Below are 26,037 nucleotides of genomic sequence, written 5' to 3'. Positions count from 1 at the left end.
ACGGCGGCTGCAGCCCCACGTGGTTTTATAATTATCAATCCCTCTGGGCGCACAGGAAGCCAGGCCCCGAGCCCCCTTGGCCACCGTCCCTCTGGCCCCTGGGCGCCACCCCGTCTGCGAGCTGCTTCAGGGAAGGGTGGGTCCTGCCTGCTTTGTTCTGGGAGTTGGGTGGGGTGCTAGGCTCCCTGCACCCACTCTTACCAACCCCCCATCAACCACGGTGGGTCAATGGAGCTGGTACCCGAGGGGCCCCCGCCTCTGTGAAGCTGGGGTCATCGCATTTGGCGCAGGAAGAAATAGTCTCAAGAGAGGAGAGGCAGAGTTCCAGAAAGTGGCAGAGTGGACTCTAACTGGGACTGTCTGACCTGAGGGCTGACTTCTGTGTGCTTTCTCAGCTGGTGTTTGTGTCTTATTTACTTATAATTTTTATGTTTATTTTTTGAGAGAGAGCACGCGTGTGTGTGAGCGAGCAGGGAAGGGGCAGAGAGAGAGGGAGACACAGAATTGGAAGCAGGCTCCAGGCTCGGAGCTGCCAGCACAGAGCCCGACGCGGGGCTCGAACTCACGAAACCTCGAGATCCTGACCTGAGCCGAAGTCGGACGCTTAACCAACTGAGCCACCCAGGCGCCCTTTATGTTTTATTTTTGAGAGAGAGAGAGGGAGGGAGGGGCAGAGAGAGGGAGAAAGAATCCCAAGCAGGTTCCGCACTGTCAGCACAGAGCCTGACCCGGGGCTGGAACCCACGGGGCTGGAATCTCACGAACTGTGAGATCATGACCTGAGCAGAGATCAAGAGTTGGACGCTTAACTGACTGAGCCTTCAAGGCCCTGGGCTGGAGTGACAGCATTTAACCTCCAGTGTGGGTTTCTCAAACGCAAGTCTATAGCTCAGACTTGGGGGCACAGCAAGCTGTGAGCTTTTCCTTTTTCAAGGTTACTTTTGGGAGTACCTGGGTGGCTCAGTCGGTTAAGCGTCCGATTCTTGGTTTCAGCTCAGGTCATGATCTGAGATCGTGAGGTTCATGAGATCGAGCCCCGAGTCGGGCTCTGCGCTGACAGTGCAGAGCCTGCTTGGGATTCTCGCTCACCTCTCTGCCTCTCCCCTGGGCTCTGTCTCAAAATAAATATTTTTATTTTTTTATTAATTTTTAATGTGTATTTATGAGAGAGAGAGAGAGACAGACATAACACGTGGGGGAGGGGCAGAGAGAGAGAGAGAGAGAGACACAGAATCCAAAGCAGGCTCCAGGCTTTGAGCTGTCAGCACAGAGCCCGATGTGGGGCTCGAACTCACGAATTGCAAGATCAAGACCTGAGTCGAAGTCGGATACTTAACCAACTGAGCCCCCCAGGCACCCCAAAATAAACATTTAAAGGCTACTTTCGAGAGCTCGTGCTCTGGAGTTGGGCAGCCTGCGTTTGAGTCCCACACCTCTATGCTTGCTTTCCGGGTCCTCCTGAGTCTCCAGTTCCTGGCTGTGAAATGGGGAATAGTAACCTCCTGGGTCATGAAGGTCAAGGCAAACCTGAGCGGTTAACTGGGGGGCTGGCGAGCCCCTGCTCCCTCAGCTACCGGCCATCAGACAGGACGTCCGCCACACGAGCTGCAGCATACAACCTGGCCCTCAAAACCCACGGGCACCTGTTTGTGTCCTGCCTTTGTCACAGATGCGCCGGCCCGGAGCTGTCTCCACCCTGACTGCGCCTAAAACGTCCCAGCTTCCAGGGCGCATCAGCTCCCGATTTGTCGCCCTTCCCTCTGCCGGTACCATCAGTCCCCCGGTCTGACGCTGGCCGGCCCCACCCTTCATAATTGTGCTTTTGTCGCCAGTGTGTCTGCTGGGTCTGTCTCCAGAGCGCGGGCTTCACGGTCTCTGAACCACCCCGGGGCTTAGCGTGGGGCGCAGTAAGCCCTTGTCTCCTTGACCCCTCCCAGTGCCTAGAGTCCAAGGCCAGGGAGGGGCCCCGGTTGGAGGAGCGGAGAAGGTCGTAGAAAGCAGGCACCTTCACCGCAGCCCCTTGGGGGCCGGCCTCGTCCTCAGTCCCCAGAACTTTCCCTGACTTCTCCCCCCCCATCCTCCCCCCACAAATCAACTCTGCCCGTGCAGCCCCCACCTGACACAAGGAAAGGGGGGTCGTCAGCCCCATCAGAGGCCTCGCTCTATGGGGCAAGGACCACCTCTGCACCCTGTCAGGCTTGCCGATCTGTCCCCGCTGGCACCTCGGCCCTCCAGATGCCCTGCCGGTGTCCCAGCCGCCGCTGTGGGGTGCAGGCCCCTGGAAGAGACGACGAAGCACCAAAAGCCACCTTCGGCACGATTAAATGTTTTTTAATGCAAGAAAAGAAGTTACCTTCGGTTGCTTTTTCTTCCCACAAGTAAGTGTGGATGGGCCATGGCACCTTGACAGTGACTTCCGGACCGGGAGGCTGCCCCCACCCTCACTGGATACTGCACAGAACGGTGCGCCGGAGCCAGCGGCAGGTGACAAGGTCAGTGCCAGTGACTCAGACCCAGCGGAGGCCCAGAGAGAGCAGTACTGGAGGCATGGGGCTGGGGGGGGGGGGGGGGGGGTCGAAGAGGTCAGATGGAGGAGTCCCTGAGACCTACCTGGGGAGTGCCTGGTGGGAAGCCTGCCCCCCCCCGCCCCCCACCAGTGACGGGGACACCCGCGAGTGCGGCCAGGCCCCCCGAGGCCGTGCTGGCAAAGCTGATGGGGCCACCTGATCTGGTGGCTCGCTGCCTCGGGTCCCTCACTGCTCAGCCTGGAGGGAGGTTATTCTAAGGGCATCCAAGACAACACGCTGCCCTCCTCTGCTCGATGGGAGGACGACGGAAGGAGGGTAGGAGAGGGCCTCCTCGAATGCGGGCACGAGGAGGGGAGGGGCTGGGTCGTCCCTGGTCTCTGCTGTCTGGACGCAAGGCCCAGGCCGGAACGCTAAGCCATGCTGGCTTCGTCGGGGCCCGCCACCCATCCAAGGTGGGGGAGGAGGCACACCAGAATGTTCCAGGCAAGTGGAAGGGAGAAGCAAGCAACGCCGGCTCTTGGGCCCCCGACGGGGTGGGCTCTGTACATCCAACGGCTCTTGGGTGGGACCGCCCCTACTTGGAGTGTGGGAAAGGGGACAAAATCACAGCTTCTGAACAAGTGGTTAGGAAGTTACTGAAAAACTCGGTCGAGTATGAGAGGCGTCACTTTACAGAACAAAGCTGGCTTCTGTGTTTTTCTGGGAAACGTTCTCGCGTACCTACTCATCCCCCGGACCCCACGAGAAAGGTAGGTCGGCTTATTTCTGTGCCTGCCAAGCTGGGGGAGCGGGGTGGGACAGGAGAGCACAGAGCAGGGCCCGTGCATAGGGGGCCACCACGGAGGGCAAAGAAGAAGGCACCAGAACCAACCTAATCCAGGAGCACGGGGAGGGGGCGGAGCCGCACAGGGAAGGAAGCCACCGGCCCAGCGAAGCCACGCTCAGTTCAGCGACAAGCTGGGATCCTGGGGCGCCTGTCTGCACACGGCCCCGGGGCCCCCCCACAGCTGCCGGGTGGGGGACAAGCCAGGGTGGGCACGGGCCGTACGGCGGGACAGGAGAGGACAGAGGCTTGTTGTGTGCGGGGCTGTCAGACGGAGGAGGCAAGAAAGAACGCTGCCTCTGACGTTATATATTAAAAATATCCATAGTTCTTGTGCACAAAATTCCATCATTCACATGCGAGTATCACCCGCCTCCCTGCTGGGCCCAGGAACAGCCTTAAAAGAAAGATGATGGTTTTCCTTTTCAAGAGCTGAGGAAACATCGCTCAGTCTTTATGGACCTTGAGACCTGGTGACCCTTCCCCTCCCCCCAGTCTCTGCCTGGCCAGGCGGGCGCGGCGGTCACGGTCACTCGTGCCTCCGCTTGGAGGGCGGGATCAGGTGCGGGGGCAGGTCGGCAGGCAGCTCGTGGCCCTCCAGCTTGACTTTGATGAGGTGGTTGGCCAGGGCAAACTCCTCGTCATCCAGCAGCCCGTCCTTGTCCACATCGGCCAGCTTCCAGATCTTCCCCAGCACCGTATTGGGCAGCTTGGACTTCACCATCTCCTTCTTGGCGTTGGCGCCCGTGATCTTGCCGTTGACGGGCGACAGCGTGTAGAAGATCTCGTCGTAGGTGGGCTTGTCCTTGCCCACCACCCACTCCACGTCGTCGATGCCCTCGCCGGCCCCCTCACCGTAGCCGTGCCCAAAGGGCCCGTTCATGGTGCCTTCGAAGGCGCCGCCCTTCACGGCCTGGGAGGGCATCAGGGACTCCTCCTGGCGCACCATGACCATCAGCCGGGCGATGTCGTTGGCCAGCATGTCGTCCACCGTGTCCAGCAGCTTGGGTTTCAAGGCCTGGAACTTGCTGAAGTCCTGAGTCTGCAGGAGCTCCTGTGGTAGGCAGAGGGGGTGGGGGTGGGGGGTGGCTGGCTCAGGTCCCTTGCAGACTCCAGGCGGAGTGGGGGGAGCAAGGGATCCCACGCCAAAGAGCTGGTTCCGGGTCTCGGCCCCGACCGCTTGGCAGCCCCTCGGCCTCGGCTCCCCAGAGGTACCTTCCCTGAAGGGCCGTGGGGAGGACGGTGCTGGAATGCCTGGCCCGCCGCCCTCCCCCCGCCATGCAGGGTGAGTCACCGCATTCCCCTTCGTGGTGTCACGGCCGGGTCGACTTCTGATTCGGGTGGGGTGCTGCTGACTGACTCAGCTGCTTCCATTTGGGGAGGCCCCACCCCGAGAAGCTGCATTCCCTCCAGAACCACTGCCCCAGCGTTCCCCCCCCACCGTCTCACTCGCTGACACCCCAGCGCCCACAGAGGGTACATGCGGGGTGCGCGGGGTGGCCACACCTGCATCTTGCGGAGGCTTGGGAAGTCGCCGGGGGAGATCTGGTGCTCCCGCTCGATCTTTTGGTAGATCTCTCCCAGGTTGTTCACCAGCTCTTTCTTCTTGCTCTCTTTACCGAACACATTGGGCATCTCCTTCTTGAGGGAGCTGATGATGTAGGCGTGGACCTGGAAAGACAGGAAGGGGCGGACGTCAGGCGCGTCCCGGACACCCTCCCGGACACCCTGTCAGGGGGGGACCTGCGCGGGGGCCGCCCCAGAAGGCTGGGACTGTAACTGGGGACGCTGCCCAAAGCAGACCACAGCCCGTGTTCTCTGTGGCACCGGGCACCCCCCAGCCACCCCTCCACGCAGCAGAGATGAGGGGCACGCCGTACAAGCCGAGCAGAGCCCTGCCATCCCATCCCGCATGTGCAAACGTGTGGCTGATGATGTCAAGTTCACAAAACTTCAACATGGCTGGAGTTATGCTCAGTTGACCACCCTGATGGCTCAGAATGACTAAGGATTAGGAAAACCACCTAAGGCTTTTCCCAGATGTTTTGAAGTTTATCTAAGCTCAATACCTTACTTACACCTTCGCCAGTTAGGGCCACACCCTTCACTTCCCCACGGCGGGCTGGTGACGCCTGCAACCCTCCCAGGGCCCTGGCCCTCGGATCCCTCTGCCTTGCCAGGTACTGTCCAGCCGTGAAGGGCTGTAGCCAGCCGGCCTCACCCTCCTTCTCCCGACTGCCAGCTCTACTCCATCAAAACCCCTCCAGTGGCCTGGCCCTGCCCTGCCCCAGGCTGAGAGCCTGGCTGAGAACCGCCTGAGGGCAGCAGGCCTGTCAAAGAGAGTGGCAGTCACTGCTCCGCCTATCACAGGCCTGGCGCAGAGAGCCACTCACTCCAGGAAAAGGAAACGGTCTAGAAACCGCAGGTGCGGGACAAGATGGGAGGCCCCGGGGTTTTCCGGGCACGGTGACTCAATGTGCCTGTCGGCCGGGTGATTACAACACCATTTCTGTGGATGAGCAAAGAGTCTGCCCTTTGTTGTATCCTAGAAGGAGGCTGCGCGAGAACACAGGCGGCCCTGCCAACAGGAGGCTGGACAAGGAGAGACCAGAGCCGCCCTTCCCCGCAGCCTGGAAACGGGAGAGACCGGGGGCCAGTGAAGCGGGTTTTCTCATGGGTCCTTTTCTCAGAACCGACTCCACTCACTGGGAAAGGTCCCGAAGTGAGAGATCTAGAAAACTGTGCAGCCTGTATCCCCCAGAGCAGGCTCCTGCACGTTACTGTGCATACGGACCACCAGCGGATGGTGTTCAAGTGCAGACGGTTCGGTCGTGCCGGGTAGGGCCTGAGGGCTGCACTTCTAGCACGCTCCAGAAGGGCCCGTGAGCACTGTGGGTAACCAGGGTGGAGACAGGGACCAGTGGTAAAAGATGAAGGGTCAGTTCTTATTACTTACGATAGTGAGCACCCACAGGCTACCTGACTTCGGACCTCCAGATGGGATACCGTGAGCCACCGTGTCGGGAGCCCAGGGCGAGGGTTTCACAGGCCATGGGACCGCCTTCACCGAAGCCCCAACACCCCCAGAACACCCTCCTATTCCTCCATGAGCCAGGGGCAGGTGTAAAACCCCCTGCCCTCCGCGGCCACTGCTCCAGGGAGGGGGTGATGCACAGGGTCCCTGCTCGGCAGCCATCACCGACAGGCTCGGGCCGAAGCCGAGCTCTGAGCCCCAAGGATCCGTGACCCTCACACGGGCACTGACGCGGCCTCGGGACGTATCCAGGCAGGCTCACGACGTGCTGCTATGCCACATCAGGGGACACGCTCTGCCCCTCTGTGTCCCAAGGGTACACTGGTGGCACTGACCTTTGCTTCCCAGACCCACCCACGCCGGGGTCTCAGGGAGAGGCTTGGCCAGGCGCTGAGATCCCAGGGTCGTGAGCAGTTCCGACGCCGCCGGCGGGTGTCGGCAGGCCCTGCGTTTCCACAGAGCACTGGGGACGGTTCACAAGGCCTCTGGGGGCTGAGGCCACCCGGGTTCTCCCTGGGCCCGCAGGCTTGCGCCCCATCTCTCCACCAGCTCTCACCTGTCCCGGCTCATGCATCAGCTCCCACCTGAGGCCTCGCGGTCGCCTGCTGCTGCAACGCCCCATGGCCACACAAATAAACTGGGCTTTATTTGTCTTTGCGTGTTCTGCTTTCGCAGTATGACTGGTGAGTGCCGGAAGGGCAGGGACCGTGCGTGGCGGTCCCCACTGTGTCCCCGGCGCCCAGCGTGTGCTAAGCGCTCCACAGGCCCGGGAGAGAAGCCGACGAGGACTGCGCCCCCACCTGCTCTCCAGTTCCCAGGCTGCCCTTTGGCACAATGCTATCTTCCCACCTGGTGTCCACACGCATCAAGACTCCGTTGAGAAGAGGTTGCACCCATGGGCGTAGAGGGGACTCGTTCAGACACGGCGCAACGTAGGAGTGTGGCTGTGGGTCTGCCCGGATGGGACTCGGGTGTCCCGAAAGCCACGGCAGCCCAATCCTGGGGCCCCGAGTGGCAGTCCCAGGCCCCCTAGGGCCCCCTCCAGCAGCAAGCAGACCACCTCCCCCCCTGCCCACGCCCCTGCCCCATTTACCTTGGCCAGCCGTGCCCGCTTGATCAGGTCATTGAGCTTCCTGAGGGCGGCGTTTCGGGGCAGAGACTGGATGTCTTTGAAGAGGTCCTGCTCCTCTGCCTCAAAGAGCTTGCGGTTGTCGGGGATGAGGAGCGGGTGGGACCAGAAGGAGCCGATGTAGACCCTGACCACCTCGGGGGTGTTGATGATCTTCCCCAGGGACCACATGAGAGCCCCGTAGACCCGCATCAGCTGCTGGGTCTCGATCTGGTCGGCCTTGTTCAGCACCACGCGGATCTTGTCCTCGTGGTTCTTGAGGGCCTTGATGACCTCCGAGAACTCGTCAGAGATGTCCAGCTTGTGGGCGTCGAAGAGCAGGATGATGCGGTCCACCCGCTCGGCGAACCACTCCAGGACGGCCGCGAAGTCGTACCCTGCGGGGGGGAGGCGGGAAGAGCAGGGTGAGGCGGGGGCACCGAGGCCCAGGCTGCGCGGATGGCTCTCCTCCCGACTCAGCCCGGGGTCAGCTACATTTCCGTGTATTCACGGGGCCAGCACGGCACCCTGAGGGCAGGGGCGTCAGGCCCCCACTGTGTGGCACCCCACCCCTGTGACACCCTCGCCCACGCAGCACCTGGCCCGGAGCACAAATAAGTCATGCAAAAGAAGTCAGAGCCTGAGCTCTGAAGCGGCTCAGATCGGGGCGAGAGTGAGGGGGAGAGCCTGGCATAGCGAGAGCGGAGACTCGGGTTGGGGGGGGGGGTGCTGCCACCTGCCACCTGGATGCCCCGGGACGACAGAGACAGTAACAGCCACCACACCTGCAGCCGCTACTCGCGCGGTGCTCGCGCCAGGCCCCCCATTCTGCAGGAGTCTCATTTATTCTCCGCAACAGGGGTTGGCAGACCACAGCTCGCCCATCACCTGTTCCACAAATACAAATTTTATGGCGGGGCGGGGGGGGGGGGGGGCGCCTGCGTGGCTCAGTCGGTTTAGCGTCTGCCTCCTGATTTGGGCTCAGGGCATGATCTCACAGTTTGTGAGATCGAGCCCTGCGTCGGACTCAGTGTCGACAGTGAGGAGCCTGCTTGGGATTCTCTCTCTCTCTGCCCCTCCCCTGCTCTCTCTCTCTTTCTCAAAATAGTTTTATTGGAATGCAGCCACGCTCCTCAGTACGGTCTATGGTGGCTTTTGTCTACAATAGCAAAGTTCAGCTGTCAGGCCACAGACCACAGGCCTGCAAAGCCAAAAATATTAATTCTGACCCTTCAGAAAAACGTTGCTGGCCCCTGCTCTACGGCAGCCTATGACGGGTCACACACCGCCTCCCCTCGCTTAGGTCTTCCATGTTCCCTAAAATGAAGTAGCTCTTCCCTCCGCTCTCTGCTGTTTTCCACCATCCAGTTAAAGCCCTTTGGTGAACATGGACATCTGTAGCAAAGACTGCTAACTGGAACTCTTCCTTTAGTAACAGAACTGTTTGGCTTTAGCTGATTTCAGGGCCCCACAGCTTGAGAGTGCACCCCCCAGCCTCTCTTGAGGCAGAAATGACCATGAAGAGGTGTATGAGCCCTCTGTCCTTTTCTCCCTTCCTGAAGAATGGGATGCAGATGTGATGGAAGGAGCTGGAGCAACCACCTCGAGTTCAGAGGTGCAAACTGAACATTCAGGACGGCTTTGCACTACTGTTTTCCACGGAAACTGTCTGACAACTGGCTGAAGCCAACGGATTTTTGCGTCTCTGTAACCGCAGTTTAATTTGCATCCTGTTTTACGATCCCCCCTCTTCAAAATGTTTCCACCTCTTCCACTGCCCCCAGAAGGCGTGAAAGTTCTCGTTCTCATCTTTTAGGAATCAAGAGGAGAGGAGAGGTAGGAAGACGACCACGTGAAAACAATCGCCTAAGAATCTTTGGGAAGCTTCGGTCCAAGCCCCGGAACTATCACTTCCTCTCTGGGGGATTCTGGGCAGGCCTCCTTGTCCCCGGGCTCCTCCTCCTTGTTCTTCAGCCAGCCGCTACCCACAGGCCACCTCCCACCTGAAATGTGGGCCGGTCCTCCTAAGAAGCACCAGATACATCCCAGAGTACAGTCAGGCTCCTGAGAGTACACGGCTCCTACAGGGAAGAGCCAGCCGGGACACTGCTCTCAGAAACTGGCCCAAACCAACCTCCTTGTCCTCACAGCCTGACTCTAGCATCCCCTGCACAACACGCTCACTACCCTCTGACCAAACTGGGATTTATTTTTTTTTTATTATTTTTTTATTTTATTTTATTTTTGAGACAGAGAGAGAGAGAGAGACAGAGCATGAACGGGGGAGGGGCAGAGAGAGAGGGAGACACAGAATCGGAAGCAGGCTCCAGGCTCTGAGCCATCAGCCCAGAGCCCGACGCGGGGCTCGAACCCACGGACCGCGAGATTGTGACCTGAGCCGAAGTCGGACGCTTAACCGACTGAGCCACCCAGGCGCCCCCAAACTGGGATTTAGACATGCATTCTCTAGAGCGGGGAAAAGGAAAGGACAGAGTGACCACCAGTGCCACGAGGTGGGAGGGCAGCCCTCCCCAGCCTCATGGTTAAGGAACCTTCAGGGCGGTTCGTCAGAGGGGTATCCGGCCGTTCCCATCCTGCCGAGCCTCACAGACCCAATACAAGTCTATATGGCCAAGCTCCCCAAGAGGCTCCCTGCACTCAGGCCAGAACCGGGCCCTCATCGCAAGGGCTTTAAGATAAACAGTTAACACTGTGGGCGCGCCTAGGGGTGAAGTTGCTTGGCTGGATAAACATTCTGGCCGCCAGGCATCCCCCCCCTCCCAACCTCACCCTGGTTCAAGTGTACCTCGGAGTTGTCTGCGTGCCCGAAGCCACAGCGTTCCAGGCCTCTCCCCACTCCAGTGCTCAGGAAGAACACAGGCCCTTAAATAAGACAGCTCTGGGGGCGCCTGGGTGGCTCAGTCGGTTAAGCCTCCGACTTCGGCTCAGGTCCTGATCTCAGGATTTGTCAGGTCGAGCCCCACATCGGGCTCTGTGCTGACAGCTCAGAGCCTGGAGCCTGCTTCGGATTCTGTGGCTCCCTCTCTCTCTACCCCTAACCCACTCATGCTCTGTCTCTCTCAATAATAAACATTAAAAAAAAAAAAAAAAAAAAAAAAAAGACAGCTCTGTGTTCAACTCCCCTCGTCTGCCCCCTTCTGTGACCTGAAGTTTTTGTTTTTGTTTTTTAACTTTTATTTATTTTTGAGACAGAGAGAGAGCATGAACGGGGGAGGGTCAGAGAGAGAGAGGGAGACACAGAATCCGAAAGAGGCTCCAGGCTCTGAGCTGTCAGCACAGAGCCTGACGCAGGGCTCGAACCCATGGACCGCGAGATCATGACCTGAGCTGAAATCAGACGCTTAACCCTCTGAGCCACCTAGGTGCCCCTGTGACCCAAAGCTCTTAACTTTTCTGTTACAACTGTTTCCTCTGTGAAATTCAGAAAACAATTCCTCCTCCTATGGTCATAGGGAGGACCAGAAGGGATAACACGCGGGGCTCCTGGCACAGGCCCCACTGGCAGGAGGGGCCGAGTGGCCTAGGACGGCATCACGAGTCAGGAACGGAGACGAACCTGGCTCTGAAGCCAGAAGCCAGCTTTCACCCTTGGGGTAAGACATCAAAACTTAAGGAAAACCGCACATTCTGTCGACTCAGCATGGCAGCAACATGCATCTGTTCCTGCCCCTGCACACCAGGGAGACAGGACGCTCTGATCAGAAGCAGCCTCTCGACCGGCTGAAGTTTCTAGTATCATGGGGGTAAGGTGAAGCCGGTGGGGGGAGGGGGACAGTAAAGCCCCTGGGAGTCTGAACTTGAGCCTGGGCACGGCGGTCATCAGCCCTCCCGAGGCCAGTGCAGATGGTGGGAAAGCGCCAGACCACTGATTCTCTGTGCTCAGAGCAGGAGAGGCGTGGAGAGGGTGCCGGGTCACTCCCGTGCCAGCTGCCAGCCAGCATCCCAGGCTGCTGGTTCCAGAGGACGGGGCCCACCGCCACCGCACGGCTGGCTCCGGGAGCCACGGGACGGGACACCCGGAGAGAAAACTCATCAGCAGAAAACTAGAAAAGGAAGGCTGAGGAGCAGGCCAGGGAAGCGGCAGGGAGGCCGCGGCGCCTGCCTGGGCCGCAAAGCCACCGCCTTTTATGGCCCACTCTGGGAACAGCAGGCCAGCGCTGGGAAAGCAATGACTCAGGACTGAATGGTGGCTCCCTCCCAGCAGAAACGAGGCCCCACTTCTCCCCTCGTCAAACCGCCCGTCCTCAGGCCATCACAGATTGGATGACTGCAGATTCACACAGCTGGGGAGGCAGCGGTGCCAGGAGCGAGGTACTGGGAACAGGGGCGCCCCGATGGGCTGGGCTCCAGCCCAAGTTAGCTTTGGCCCGGGAGTCAGGACGGCGCACAGGGAGCTGAGCTCACCCCCAGACTCCACCCAATGTGGCCCCACGCCCCCCTCCCCCGATGGTGGGGGGCCCAAGACAACGGGGAAAGACAGAGAGGAGGAGCCCCTTCTGAATTGTGGCCGGAGTCACTGCCGCCGGTCCGAGAGCCCCAAGTGCCCCCCACCGCCTCCCCCCCCCCAAGAAACCCAGTTACTCGCCAACACCTCGAGCTGGAGCCAGCAGAGCTAAGTCCTTTTTTTTTTTTTTTTTTTTTTTTTTGCAGGTGAATGAAATTTCCTGTTTATTATGAAAAATGCTCACACTTTTGGTGAGGGAGACACGGTGGCTGGCCAAGTACAGCCACAGGTCATGAAAAGGGTCACTCGGGCTCATGTGAGGTCATCGCAGGTGTATGACCGTGCGCAACGACGTGGCTGCAGCCACCGCCGGGCCTGCCCGGCACCCAGTTGTCCAAACCCTCACTCAGCCTGAGAGATGCTGTCGCAAAAGGCACCAAGGGCTACACCCACAGCAGCAGCACCAAAGCATCACTCAAGTCCATGCACCCAGCAAGGTGGCCACGGACACCACTTGGCCTAGAGCTAGGCCCCAGGCGACAAGCACAGGGACCAGCGTGCCCACGCCCCCACCCTCGCCCAAGACAGTGAGCCTTCGGGCTTTGGGACACATTAGAGATCAGTCTCAGTGACAGGGTAAGTGACGAGATCAGTGACAAGATGGCTGTCAGCCATCAGACAGCCCAACGCACAGCATTTCCTCAAGGAAAGTGGGAGTTCAAGGCGTGCTTGGTGCCAGAGACAAGTACACCCCCACCCAAGGAGACAGGGACACTTCGTCTGCCTCAGGCGGGGCTAAGACTGAGCGTGCGGACACCAGTGTCCCTATGAAGGACAGACAACGTGGTCCAAGGTGGTGAGCTGGAAAGGAAAGGCTGACCCCACAGCGTGAGGAAAAGCCAGTGCCATCTCTGATAGGGGACAAGCTCCAGTGCAGAAAGTTCTGGAACTCTGGAGACATTACAGAACAAGCCAGGCACAAAAGGACCAATACTGTATGTCTCTACTCTTAAGAAGTACCTGTAGTCAAATCCATAGGGACAGTAGGTAGAACAGGGGGGGAGGGGCGACGGAGAATTAGTGGTTAATGGGGATACAGCTTCTGTCTGGAAGATGAAAAGGTTCTGAAAGGTGGTGAAGGTCACACAACAACACGGATCTGCTTGGGGCCACTGAACTGTGCACCGAAGACGGTTAGCGTCGGTGAAGCTTAGCACACGTGTGCACACAGTCGCGGGGGTGGAGGCAGGGGGGAGGCAGAAGAGTCGTGTGTTCGCTTAGGGTGACCAGGCTGAGGGCTGGGCTGGGTCTCGGGGAAGCAACGGCGCAGGCCAGTGGACAGGAGGCCCAAACGTGCCTCCCGTCCCAGCTCTGTTCCCACCAGGCCTCCCCACCAGGCCTGACCTCCCGAGGAGAGTCCCGCTCCCCGCCATGGGCACCGAGGCGGAGGAGGGAAAACCGTGACAGGTCCTCGCCCTGTCCTGGCACCCTCCAAACACAGGTAGTTCCAGCAGCTGGGGGAAAAGCTACTTCATACATTCCAAGTTTCTAGAACATCAACAATAGAGGGTTTGTCTGCAATCGACGTCTGTTTCCTGCCATTCAAGCCGCGTGGGCCTCGGTATTTCTTGCCATAGCTCCCACCACGCACGCTTCCAGCTGGTGCTGGGCCCCGAAGAGGGGGCACAGAGGGGCAAGGTGGAGGGTAAGGCGCTGAGAGAGGACTGGGTGGCACACTTCTGCAAGCGGGCACTCTTCAGGGAAGGGCTTTCCCGGGGTTGCTCAGCAACCATTTGCTGTGTGCAAATGTCCGCAGCAACTTTGTTCAAAACTGCCCCAAACTGGAGACCTGTAGGCCCCTCGGCAGGTGAACGGGTAAGAAAGGAGGGCACACACATGCGACAGGGTAGGAACGGCAATGACAAAAGGGAACAGTCAGTCGATGCTCTCAAATACGTAACGAAGCCCCAAAGCACCTGCTCAGTAAAGGAAGACAGACACAGAAGACTTTTACGTGACGTTCTAGAAAAGGCAAGACTTTAGGGACGAGTGTCACGCCAGTGGGTTGTGAGGGCGGGGAGCGACTCCAGGGAGCTTTCCAGGTGGACGGAAAGACCAGATCTTGGTCGTGGCGGTTGCATAACAGCTTCACGCAGCTGTACGTCTAACCAGGGTGAAGACCCCCGTAAATCTGACGGGGACTCAAGCAAATGAGCAAAGGGTGGGGAAGGGGAAGGACAGATGGACTCTGGAGTCGGGCCCGCGTTGGAATCCGGAGTCCTTGTGACCCCATCAGGCCACGGACCCTCTGCGAGCCTCAGTTTCTTCTTCTGTGACGTGAAGATGGAAGTTTCTAACTCACAGGGCTGCTGTGGGCAGCAGGGGAGCGCCCGGCACACTGTAAGCACTTGGTAAACGTTTGCTATCATTTACTCACGGGAATCGTATTTTGGGCTCCAGAAGCTCAGGTTCCGACGGGTGTGTAGGCAACGACCACTTCTGACGCGCAAAAGAACGCCTTATGCCACCAAATATAAGCGGAACATTTGCAGGCGCTCGGGCCAGCTGCTACAAAGCCGGGTGCCGGCTCGCAGCCTTGGAACAAGCAGGTGCCGGGCGCCAGCACGGGCTGGTACCGCTCCTCCGGGCACAGCGGCCCACGCCCCTCGGCGGAGCGGCGGCATTCCGGGCAAAGGCTCGTCCCAAAGCTGTCCAGGGGACCACAGGTGGGGGAACAGCGGGGGGGGGGGGGGGGGGGGGGGGGGACGGACAGTGGTGAGAGTGAGGCTTGGAGGAGGCCAGGGGCCCTGAGAAGGTCCTGGAAGCTGAAGGGAAACTCCAGCTGAGTCAGTACTTCCCCATCCTCTGGCCTCCTCGGGAGGTTATTCAGGAAAAGGTCTAAGCAAAGTCTGGGAATCCCTGGATTTTTTGGTGTCTGTTTTTCATTAGCTGACATTTGCTGAACATGTAACTGTGCACCAGGGACGAGGGCAAGAGGTTAACACGTATAGATGCCTGTATTTATCAACAAGGAGGCTGATGTCGCTGTTCCTGTTTTATGGACTTGGCTCCCAGGGGTCGCTGCAACTCCCTAGGGCCCCCAGCTCCTAGAGTACTGAGCTGGGGCCTGAACGTTCGGTCTTATCTGAACCGTGGGTGCTGGGAAGCCAGGAGGGGCGCAGCACTTGGCCTTGCCCAAGGCTTTCAGGCAACCTCACAGAGCATGCTCTGGGCTGCAGAAAACCCCGACCCGGAGGGCTTTTAGGTGGGGCACCTCAGGAGGCAATCAGCACAAGGGTCAGCGGGAAGGGAGGGCCACAGCGCGGCCCCACCTCTGAGTCAGAGGACTCCGGGTCTGGGCCTGGGAGGCCCTACCTGCCTACTGGGATGGCCTCCAGGCTTGGATGGAGCCTGGGAACCAGGGGCAGTCAGCAGGAGGGCAAGTGAGAAGCTAGGGCACCAGCCAGCCTTGGCCAGGCGTCCTAGTCCTCACCCACAGATGCTCTGGGGGACCGTCGCTGGCTGGAGGCAGAGAACAGGGAAAAGAAGATCCCAGCGTTGTTGGTCCAAGCCCTGGACCTCAGGTCCATTTGTGGACTCAGAGTCTGATTTCAGGCCAGGAGAGAAACGGAAGGTGGCCCCTGCGTGTGTCAGGAGAGCTCAGAAGCCCCTGCACGGTCACGACCCAACAGGGTCAAAGACTTGCCCGATCTGAGCTGTGGGCGCTCCTTGGCGGCAAAGCGTCTGCTCTCAGCCCCGGCTGGTGTGGCCACAGCTTCTGCGGGGCCCGTGGGCACAGGCCAGCCCGTGTCGTCTTGCACCAACGACGTAACCTTCCCGCGCCTCTGTCTCCTCATCTGCAGAGCAGCAGTGTCCTCCCCAATGCAGCTGTGTGATAACTCAGGGGAGCGGGTCCGTGTGACAGAAAGCCAGGCACGAGGCCGGCCAGGCGGTGTTCTCCTAACCCAAGTTCAAGGAACACTTCCCTGCTGACGCGACTCACAGGCGCAAAAGTTGCGGCCAGCTCTCAGCCGCGTGGTGACAAGGGCAGGGGGTGCCCTGGCCGGGCCCCTGACTCCCAGGCCGGGGCCTCCACCTGAGCGTGCTCCCCACCGCTGCCCACCAGGGCCTGCCGTGGGAAAACCCTGCTCCAGCTCGTGACAGTGCAGGCGGGCAGCAGCCTGGGAGCCAAGGGCGCCAGCCCCACCGGGCCCCGGGTGCCCTTTGGAATGCCCTTTTATCAGTCACACAGCACTAAAGACCGAATGCTGTCCCCACAGGCCACTTTCCCTGCTGACACAGGAGAACGTAATCTTTAAAGGCGGTCAGACTAGCACAGCGAGGAAACGTAGCCCGAGGCCCCCGCGGGGCCCCTTCTCCTTCCTGTGGTAATTCTCAGGGGGCTCTTGCAGAGCCTGGCCTGTACCCTGTTTTGGGCCTGCACGGGCCCTACGTTATCTTTCCAGGCAGTACTTCCTGCACACGTTAGGCACCACGGGGAAAGGGGGAAGAAGTCCAGAGGGGCCGGGCCGATAGGGTGGGAAATGGAAGTAAACGTAAGTAGCAACTCTAATACGCGTGCCACGTCCAGAAGAACCTTCTGTTTCCAGGGAACCAGGTCGGCGGGACACAGGAACGCGTGCTGTTTGCCCAGGACCCATGTTTTCTGGTGGCCCGATCTTTCTGGGAGGGAAACACCTGCTTTCCGTGCCGTCAGCAAAGGGAACAGACAGGCCACCGGCCGGGGAACTGCACTGCCCTACTCTGACTTCCTCTGCTGGACAGAGCAACACGGGCCCTTTGCAGTGACTGATGGGTGGGGCCTCCGAGAAGAAGGCCGCTCCTTCCCCGTCTAGCGGGTGGTCACCTCCCGTGAAGACCACGGCCAGCACATCTGAGAGGTACTGCCCGCTGGTCTCCCTCCGGCTAATAAAACACTGACACCAAATATGTTGCACAGCAAATGCCAACTTGGTAACTTTCAGTAAAACACTTTAAACCAAGGTATCTAGGAGGCGCCTGGGTGGCTCAGTCGGTTAAGCGTCCGACTTCAGCTCAGGTCGTGATCTCACAGTCTGTGAGTTCGAGCCCCGCGTCGGGCTCTGGGCCGACAGCTCAGAGCCTGGAGCCTGCTTCGGATTCTGTGGCTCCCTCTCGCTCTGCCCCTCCCCTGCTCGTGCTCTGTGTCTCAAAAATAAATAAAAACATTAAAAAAAAACCCCAAAAAACAAGATATCTAAGGGCACGGAGGGAAAGAAACTTTCACAGGAAGAAGCCCTCCTCCAATCAGAGCACTTCTTTTTTTTTTTTTTTTTTTTTTAAGTTTTTTGCGACGTTTATTTATCTTTGAGAGGCAGGGAAAGAGAGCGCGCGTGCACACGCACTGGCAGGGACGGGCACAGAGAGAGGGAGACAGAGACTCTGAGGCGGGCTCCACGCTATCAGCACAAAGCCTGATGTGGGGCTTGAACTGAGGAACTGTGAGATCGCGACCCGAGCCGAAGTCGGACGGTCAACCGACTGAGCCACCCAGGCGCCCCAGCAACGCGCTTCTCTTTAAGGCCCACTCCTCCTTCCTGGCCGTGGTGGGGTGGGGGGGAGGCCCTCTGTGGCTGCCCCAGGACAGAAAGGGGCCACATCTCCCACCTGGAGCGGCAGCAGACAAGCGGGGGCGAGCCCTGGTGTCTCTGGCTGGCCTCCTCCTCCTCCAAGCACCCGCCACCTGCACGGGCAACTTGAGGGCAGGGACTGCCTCGCACCCCGCATCCTCCCCTGGCCCCCAGAGTGTACCCTATGCCTGCCGATCCGCGAACTGGAGGGCACGCGGAGGCACAGCGGCGCCTGTCCCAGAGAGGGCACGTCTGGATACCGCTGACAGAGAAAGGAGAGAAAGGAGGCAGGGGAGGGAAACATCCCAGCAGACGGGGCCAGGGCGCCCAATGCTGCAAGACGTATCCTCCCAACCTGTCGCCTGCCGAGCTCTAAGGACGCAGGCTGACGTGTCAAAGACACTCTTCCCAAGCAGGGGAACCTCACGGCACTGCTGGAAAACAGTGATGTCTGTCAGGGCGCCCGGGTGGCTCAGTTAGTTAAGCGCCCGACTGGGTTTCAGCTCAGGTCATGATCTCGTGGTTCGTAGTAGGATCGAGCCCCAAGCCGGGTTCTGCACGGACAGCGAGGAGCCTGCTTGGGGTTCTCTCTCACCTCTCTCTGCCCCTCCCCCCACGCACTCTCGCGTGCAGGTGTGTTCTCTCTCTCCCTCTCAAAATAAATAAATACACGTTAAAAAAAAGCAAGCAAGCAAGCAAGCAAGCAAGCAAGCAAGCAGTGGTATCTGGGATCCCTTTTACAAGACAACGAGGGTCACGAGCCCTTTCCCTCGAATACCTTAACTCCGAGCTCTGAAGGCCATAAGTGAGCACAGACTGCTGAGAAGGTAAGCCGGTGTTTGTCAGCTACTGTCCCCATCCGAAGATGTGTATGCATCAGCTGACCTCTGCGGCGGGGAGGTGGCCGCCCAGAGGCGCCTTAGTTCTCTATCCGATGGCCCCCAGTCTACCTACTCTTCAAGGTCATTAAAAAGGTAACACGACAGGAGCGCCTGGGTGGCTCGGTCGGTTAGGTGTCTGACTTCGGCTCAGGTCATGATCTCACGGTTTGTGAGTTCGAGCTCCACGTTGGGCTCTGTGCTGACATCCTGGAGCCTGCTTCTGATTCTGTGTCTCTCTCTCTCTCTCTCTCTCTCTGCCCCTCCCCTGCTCACACACTCTCTCTCTGTCTCTCAAAAATAAACAAACATTAAAAAAACTAAAAAAAAAAAAAAAAAAGATAACACGACAGAGCCTCAAAGAAAAGTCCCTCCAGGAGAACTCAGGCCTGGAAGTGAACAGAGAATAAATTCCCCCTTGTCTGGTCTTTCTCTTGCATGCTTATCAGGTATTTTCTTACAACCAGGTTGAAACAACAGCAGCAAGAGAGGGAAAACTAGCCCTCGTCTTTTTATTTGTTTCAAATATTTATTTTATCCCTACACCCAACGTGGGGCTCGAACTCAGAACCCTGAGATGAAGAGTCGCACGTTCCTCTGAGCCAGCCAGGTGCCCCTAGCCCTCTCCTTTTTAGAAGGGGTCCCAAAGCGGCCCCCTTCAACTCCTAGGAGTGTCCTTGTCATCAGGGTGCAGAAGCTGAAAGCTGAAATCAGACTGAGAGATAGAATTAGGGCAGTTTCAAGATGCTCTGATGTAAGCCCTTTTCGGCCGGGGCCCACAGCCTGGAAAAAAAGAGAAGCAAGGTTTCTCAGGACCAAGAACAGGGCTCCCACCTCCTCAGAGCCACAGCAGCCACAAAAAATCCCCCGAATGTCAGGCTGCTGGCTTCAAAGGCAAAGCTTGCCAAGGCTGGGCCGCCCAGAGGGAAAGGGGTACAGGAAAGATTTGCAAGTTAACGGTAAACAAATCTGGTCACTTGTCTTCAAACCCCTGAGTTTGATCTTACTTCATTCGCCCATTTGTAGCTGTAGGCCCCACTCCTAGCCTGCCCTCACGCTCCGGGCAGACAGCAGCCCCCTTCCCGTTCGAAAAAAGGAACAGCAGCAGAAACACAACGCGGTTCAGGCTCATCCTGAACCGGATCTTCAGAAGAGCGCGGCAAGATCGAGTCAGGAGTCTGCACGACTAGGGGCCCGACACGCTAACACTACCACCACCCGGCACGGAAACCGCCCACTGCGCACGGCGCGCAGGGAGGCTGCTGATTTAACACTGAAGCAAACTTAAACACGTTGCCACTAACCCCCGAAACAAATATTTAACAAACTCCTGCAGCTTCTCCTTTGGGCTCACTTGTTCATGTCAACTGTTCTCTCACAGACCTGCTGGGCTTGCCAGGAATTCCTATGGTGTTGGAAGCAAAGCTTTTAAACATAAACTGAAGTGAGTGAGCCCCAGGGGGACCAGGGGCCCGTTCAGAACGGCTGTGCTGGCCGAGGTACCTGGAGCCCGGACCCGGAGTGACTTCCTGTGACCTCGCAGCCAGCCCGAGGTGCCTTCTCGTAAACCTGCCCTCTTTTCCAGATGCCCCAGGGGTTGGGAAGCGTGAAAGTCACGCGAGATTGGCTGTGCTCTGCCCCAGACAGCTCTTAGTGATCTGGGCAGAGGCAGCCAGGGGAGAGAGCAGCTCCTGACCACTCTGGGCTCAGTGCACTATGAGGACACGGGGCTGATACAGAAGGGTCCCCGCCTGGGCCGGGAGAGACCTGGAGGGCAGCATCTGGTCCACGCGGCGGACATCAGACGGAAGGTGCCCCGGGCCGTGTCGGAGGCTGTTTACCTCTGCTGATGCGCTGTTTCTCTCCAGACAGGATCCCGGGAGTGTCGATGATGCTTATGCTATCCAGGACTGGGTTGGGCAGCTGCGCGCACATGAACCTGCACGAGAGCAAGAGCCCAGAAGAGAGACGTCAAGACTCGGTCACTGGTGCTCTAGATGTGACAGTGGGGCATCCCGTACCCCTTCCTCTCCACCTCTGCCCTCCTTTCCAGAAGCAAAGAATGTCAAGGTTTTCTACACTCTTGGTTTCCAGGGGTGGCCATGGGACAGCTCATTCTCTTAACTGGGAATCCAACCAGAGGCTCAGACTGGCCTACATCAGCACTTTCCCCACGCGAGCTTTGTCCCCAGGGTTTAGGAGTTCAGCTTTCAAGTTGCTGACACGGTATGAAAAGTGCACGAGCCTGGGTCGCCATTCAAGTCCAGAAGGGAAACAGAAGGGGACCCTGGGACCCTGGAATTCTGTATTAAAATGTTCAACCACTTGGCCGAATTTCCATATATACCGAAGGCAGCGAGAGGCTTTCTTACTGCTGCTGGGCCCAGCTGCCTGGGTGAAGGGATAGCCGTGGGAGGCGGGTAACAGCTGGGGGACACATGGGCTGGAGCCGGGGGGCCGGTGGGGGGGGGGGGTAGGGCAGGGAAGCACAAACACGGTTCACGGTTCTCTGAAAGCCACAGCAGGCCCAGGAAGAATGAACGAAGCCACAGACAGGATGACAGCCCATGAGCCAGGGCTTAGCTGTGTGTGTGTGTGTGCCTGAATTCCCACTGAGCTTAGAACAGCCCAGAACAGCAAGGGGCTGTCCCAACTGATCACAGAGATTCTTTGCCGGACACAGCCGCTTCTCTGAAAAAGATACTGTGAGCAAAGAAAATACTGACCCTTTGTCTGTAGGACACAGGCTTAAAAAGCTGCCTTGCCCACAGTGAGGAGGAATCTGAGCTGATAAGGTTCTCCTATCGGCCCCAACCCCCCACCCCCCCCCGACAAAGTGACCAGTGGCCGGGCTAAGGGCAGCTGGCCAAGGGGAGAGGTGCCGCCCGCAAGCACAACGGAGCCACATCAGCTGACCCGCAGACCTTGGACCTCGTCCTCACCAGTGCCGGCAACGGAGCCGGGGTGCCGGAAGTAACTGCAGGCCAGACCCGGACCCTGCTAGGGAAGGGCGTCACTGAGAGGAGCCCAGATTAAAAGAATCTGAAGCAGAACCGGCTCCGAGAAGTTACAGACCTAAAAACGCCTCGTAAATGAGACTGTGGAGCAAGCTCATGTGTGAGAGACACAGGAATAAGACGCCCTGCAGGGCCCGGGGAGCAGGCGGTGCACGGGGCACACGCAACATGCATTTTTCACCAACAAGGACGCACCGAGTTCATCTCACACTCTAAGTGGGTGGTACCGGTTACACAACTGAGTCCTCACAGGATGCTCTTAGGACATCCTGACGGCACCCTGACTTGGTCGGCTCCATCGGATTCTACTCTTAGAGCGGCCACTTACGGTAAAAGGCCAGAAAGTCAAGTTCATGACTCAACGGGGTCTCTCTCTCTCCCTTTTAATTTAGACAGAGAAAGAGAGCAGGGGAGAGGGGCAGAGACAGAGAGAATCTCAAGCAGTCTCCATCCACAGCCAGCGCAGAGCCCAACACGGGGCTCGATCCCACGACCCCAGGATCGTGACCTGAGCCAATATCAAGAGTCGGATGCTTAACTGACTCCCAAGAGCTCCTCAACGCGTCTGTTGAAGTGTGCCAAGAGAGGCCGTGTCAGGCGGGCAGAGAAGAGCCCCCTTTGTGCGCTCTGGCTAGCCGGGTAGCACTTGGTGTGCTCCATGGGCTGATACAGCTTGGGGCCCCAGCTCAAGTGCAAACCCATGCCACTTGACCCTTGGCTGATAAGGCTCCTTTGGGCAGTGATCGAGAACCCTCTGGAGAGTGGCAAGAAGGAACTGAGGGGTGCCTGGCTGGCTCAGTCGGTAGAGCACAGGACTCTTGATCTCAGGGTTGTGAGTTCAAGCCCCACGTTGGGCGTGGAGCCTACTTAAAACACACACACACACACACACACACACACACACACACACACACACATACACACACACACATGGCACCAACATCATCAGAGTGCCTGCCTTGGACCGGGCACCCCCGAACTGCTCTTTTTTTCAGGCAGAAGCAGCGGCAGGTGGTAACTGGCTGCATGAAGGCCCGTCAGCGCTGCTCTGGTGAGCCTGACAAGTCAGCAGAGCCCTCTGAGCCAGGCTTTCCTGAACCACCGAGGTGCGGGGTGCCTAGATGATGTCTACGATCCCTTCCAACTCTGACACTTTAGGTCTCCAAATTCAGAACACAGGTCACATCCTTGCAAAAAACGGTCTGCTCTCACAGTCGGAAGTGGAGACGCAAAGACAGAAGTAGGTGTAGCTACCCTCCGTTCTAGCTTCCCAAAGTTCAGCGTGAAAGTCAAGACCTAATAATGCTCGAAATTTCCAGCACAGCAGCCAAACTTTCCACAAGACCCTATGGCACCCACCGGCTAACAGTCTGGGCTAATTGTCTATCTACAGGCACAGTAATTCCAAAACACTGGTGTAATACCGGAGGAGGGCTCACGGCTAAGAGGGCCACGCCTCTCACATGAAGGGCTTTACTTAGCCCTGGCCCTTGACACACGAACGCCATCAACCACCAAACAGGACAGGCTTAAAACGCCTGAAAGGGACAAAATAATACAACAGAAGCCTGCCTGTCTTTTCTATTAAAGGTCAGCTCTGTGCACAGAAGTAGGCCGGCCACTGGCTCGGATCAGGAGCAAGCTGGTTCACCCTGTGTGGCTGGACAGTGTCTGGAAAGGAATGTGATCATACAGGGCGGAGACCTGGAAGGCACGAGTCAAGGATTCTTTCCTAGGCTCTTCCCAGGACCCAGACTTTGAAAGGCATGTGGAGTCACTCCTTGAATGGGGGGTGGGGGTGGCAGAAAAGGCAAATCTGTCAAGTCCTCTGGTATGTCTCTGGGGGTAGGGGTGGGGAGAGGAAATTTAGTATAAGCAAGCACGGGGAGAGGGACTTTAGAATCACGGACTAGCGCCTTTGAATTCCTTTACAGAAGTGTGAACCTGGCTGTCGCACTCCTTAGAACAAGGGCCAATGGGTTTCGTGCCCAGCATCGTGAGGGTTAGTCTCTTGGAGGATAACCCTGATCACCAGGAGGCAGATTTCACCCATTTAACCGGGGAAACTGAGGCTCAAGAAGGTTAAGGAACGTCCTAGGGAGGGATTCAGGGCCCCGATCTCCTTCCAGGACTCCCAGTGCCACAGCCTGAGGCTGCTTCCTGAAACTCCTAAAGCAGCACAGTTTAGAGCTGCGCCTGCCCCCTACCTGAAGAGAAGTGTTCACACCCCATCTGTCCGCTACCTCGTGGGCTGCCCCAAACTCAGCAGGCCACAGGAGATCCTCCTTGTCCCTCCCACATGAAACCACTGGTCCCAGGGGAGGCACAGCACACCAGCAAAGGGAATGACTACAAGTTCCACATGTTTTTCCAGGACGCTTAAGAAACAGACCTTTGGAGAAAGGGAGGGAGAAAGGGGCCGGTATGAATGAATTACACGCACCCAGTCTGGGGAAAGGACTACTTTGTGGAGAGGTGGAGACAGAATCTCTCACTTTCTCAACGCGGATCGCGGTTCTGAGGGAAGCAGGGCTAGGATCGGCAGAAAGGTTTGGGGGTTAAACTGATAATCTGGAAAATTATGGGGGGGGGGGTGTGACACAAGCGAGGGGGGGGCGGTGGCGGCGACACCCGCTCCCAGACCTCTGGGTGAGTTTTTGGTGCGAAGAGGCAGGGGCTCTTGTCCCAGGGAGTGGTCGCCGAGGGGCTCGCTGGGGCCTCGGAGACAAAGGACAACGGGGGGTGGGGGTGGGCAGCGGCCGCGATAGGGCCAGGACCCGAGTGCGGCATCGGGGGTCCCCCCTACGCGCCCCGGGGGCAAGGGGAGGCTACCTGTTGAGGAAGGCGTTGCCGAAGGCGTTGAGCTTGCGGAAGGGGCGCCGCGGGTCGACGACGAGCGCGTTGCCCGGCACCACGCCCTCGGTGGGGCCGTGCATGACTGCGATGAAAGAGTCGGTGGTGGGCTCGGGCCCGATGCGCATTCCCGGAAAGTCCTGCTCGATCAGGTGCCGGATGAAGGTGGTCTTGCCCGTGCTGTACTGGCCCACAAGGAGCACCATGGGCTTGTTGTCGAAGTCAGCGTCCTCCAGCGCGGGCGAGTGGAACTCGTGGAAGCGGTAGTGCTCCTCCAGGGGCAGCAGCTTCTGCGCGTACAGCTGCCGCAGCCCCTCGGACACCGTCTGGAAGAGCTCCGGCTCCTTCTTGCGGCGGGCATCCTTGCTGACCCAGCTGAACATGCTGCCGGGGACGGGGCTGGCTGCTGCGGGGCAGAGCGGCGGCTGAGAGCGCGGCGAGGGCGCAGAGCCGAGGCGGGGCCCGGCCGGCCGGCGGAGGGGCGGCGGGGCAGGGGGGCGGGGAACGGCCCGTACTGCGCAGGCGCACAGCTCGGCCCGCTGAGCGCCCTCTGCGCAGTGGCGCGCGCTCCTAGCCGTGCGGCCTTTATAGGGCCGGGCCCGGCGTTCGGGCGCGCGCCGCCGCCGCCGCCGCCGCAGCCGCGACAGGCCGCGGGGAACTGGGCGGGGGAGGAAGAAGCTCCGCCCGCGAACCCCGCGCCACGTCCTCCCCTCCCCCGGCTCCCATTGGCCGACTCCAAATATCGCGAGCGCCGCTCGCTCCGCTCCCCGCCCCTGGCCCGGGTGCCGTGGCAACCGCACCTGTTTCTCACCCACCGCCCCGCCCTCCTTGGGGCCGCTCGCGGACGTGCTGCGGTTGGGAAGCCGGGGAGCCGGGGTGCCGGGGTCGCGCGCGAAGACGTCGGGGAATCTGCGTGCCTTCCAGCACCCTCGAGACGCCCAGTTAGACACCGGGCTCCCTGGCTGCGCGCCGCACCCGCGCTTCCCCCACGAACGGTCCTCCCGCCCCCACTGGCTCAGAGTCCCCGGAAGTACCGGCGGACCCCGGGGGCCTCGCTCCAGTCCGAACAGGCCTTCCTTGCCTCCTCCTCGCCCCTGCTTCCCTGATGCTACTTCCTACCCCTCTTCTCCGTCTGCTTTGGGGAGAGGGGGGGAGAGGGGGAGAGAGGGAAGAGGGAGTAGACGAGGCTGAGGGAGTAGAACGTCCAAGGCGGGTGGTGCCTGGGGAAAGAAAACTGGGGAGGGAGCAAGACGCCCCTGGGGAAAAAAGCGACCAGCAGCAGGAGGCCTGAGCTGCCCTCAGGCCAGTGGGGCGGGGAATCGTAAGATGGACACAGCAGCGGAGGACACAGGACACACTCGGGAAGAAGAGATGGCCTCTCTGAAGGGGCTGCATCTGTGGGAGGTTGGGAAGGGGTACAAAGGAAGTTGAGGCCCTTTGGCCCCTTGAGTTTTGAGGAAGTGAAATCGGAAATTCCCTATGTGGGGTGGAGGGGAAATGTGGGGCAACAGTGAAATCTTGTGGGAACCTAGGGGGAATTAAAAAACCCAAATACTTCTGCTTTCCTCTTAGGGTCACCACCAGTTAACCGGCTTTTACTCTGATCTGTGCCCCATCCCCTTACCAGTTCCTGGCTGTTCCATTAGGCTCATTCCCCCGCCATCGTTCCCTGCCACGTATAGGCCCCTGGCCCTGGCTGTCCAGGCCGGTGAGAATGTTCGG

At 59.0% G+C, this 26,037-nt stretch overlaps 1 protein-coding gene and 1 long non-coding RNA gene across 2 annotated transcripts in view; one reads left to right on the top strand and one right to left on the bottom strand.

Moving 5' to 3' along the window:
• The window catches only part of LOC125147215 (uncharacterized), a 12,820-nt gene extending 5,782 nt beyond the window's left edge, over positions 1-7,038 (top strand). The window contains exon 2 of the long non-coding RNA XR_007145061.1: positions 1,670-7,038. This is a non-coding gene — a long non-coding RNA (uncharacterized LOC125147215). The remainder of the gene's footprint in view (positions 1-1,669) is intronic.
• Positions 3,641-26,037, bottom strand: EHD1 (EH domain containing 1). The gene is made up of 6 exons (XM_047824306.1): positions 25,940-26,037; positions 24,295-24,721; positions 20,287-20,384; positions 7,479-7,891; positions 4,858-5,022; positions 3,641-4,405 (listed from the first exon to the last, which is right to left on the bottom strand). Exons 1-6 carry the CDS (start codon positions 25,965-25,967, stop codon positions 3,881-3,883), a joined length of 1,656 nt encoding a protein of 551 aa, XP_047680262.1. The 5' UTR covers positions 25,968-26,037; the 3' UTR covers positions 3,641-3,880.

The sequence above is a fragment of the Prionailurus viverrinus genome, chromosome D1 (genome assembly GCF_022837055.1).
Source record: "Prionailurus viverrinus isolate Anna chromosome D1, UM_Priviv_1.0, whole genome shotgun sequence".
NCBI classification, from domain to species: Eukaryota; Metazoa; Chordata; class Mammalia; order Carnivora; family Felidae; genus Prionailurus; species Prionailurus viverrinus.
The sequence above is the reverse complement of the archived record's forward strand: the minus strand, read 5'-3'. Positions and strand labels throughout refer to the sequence as shown.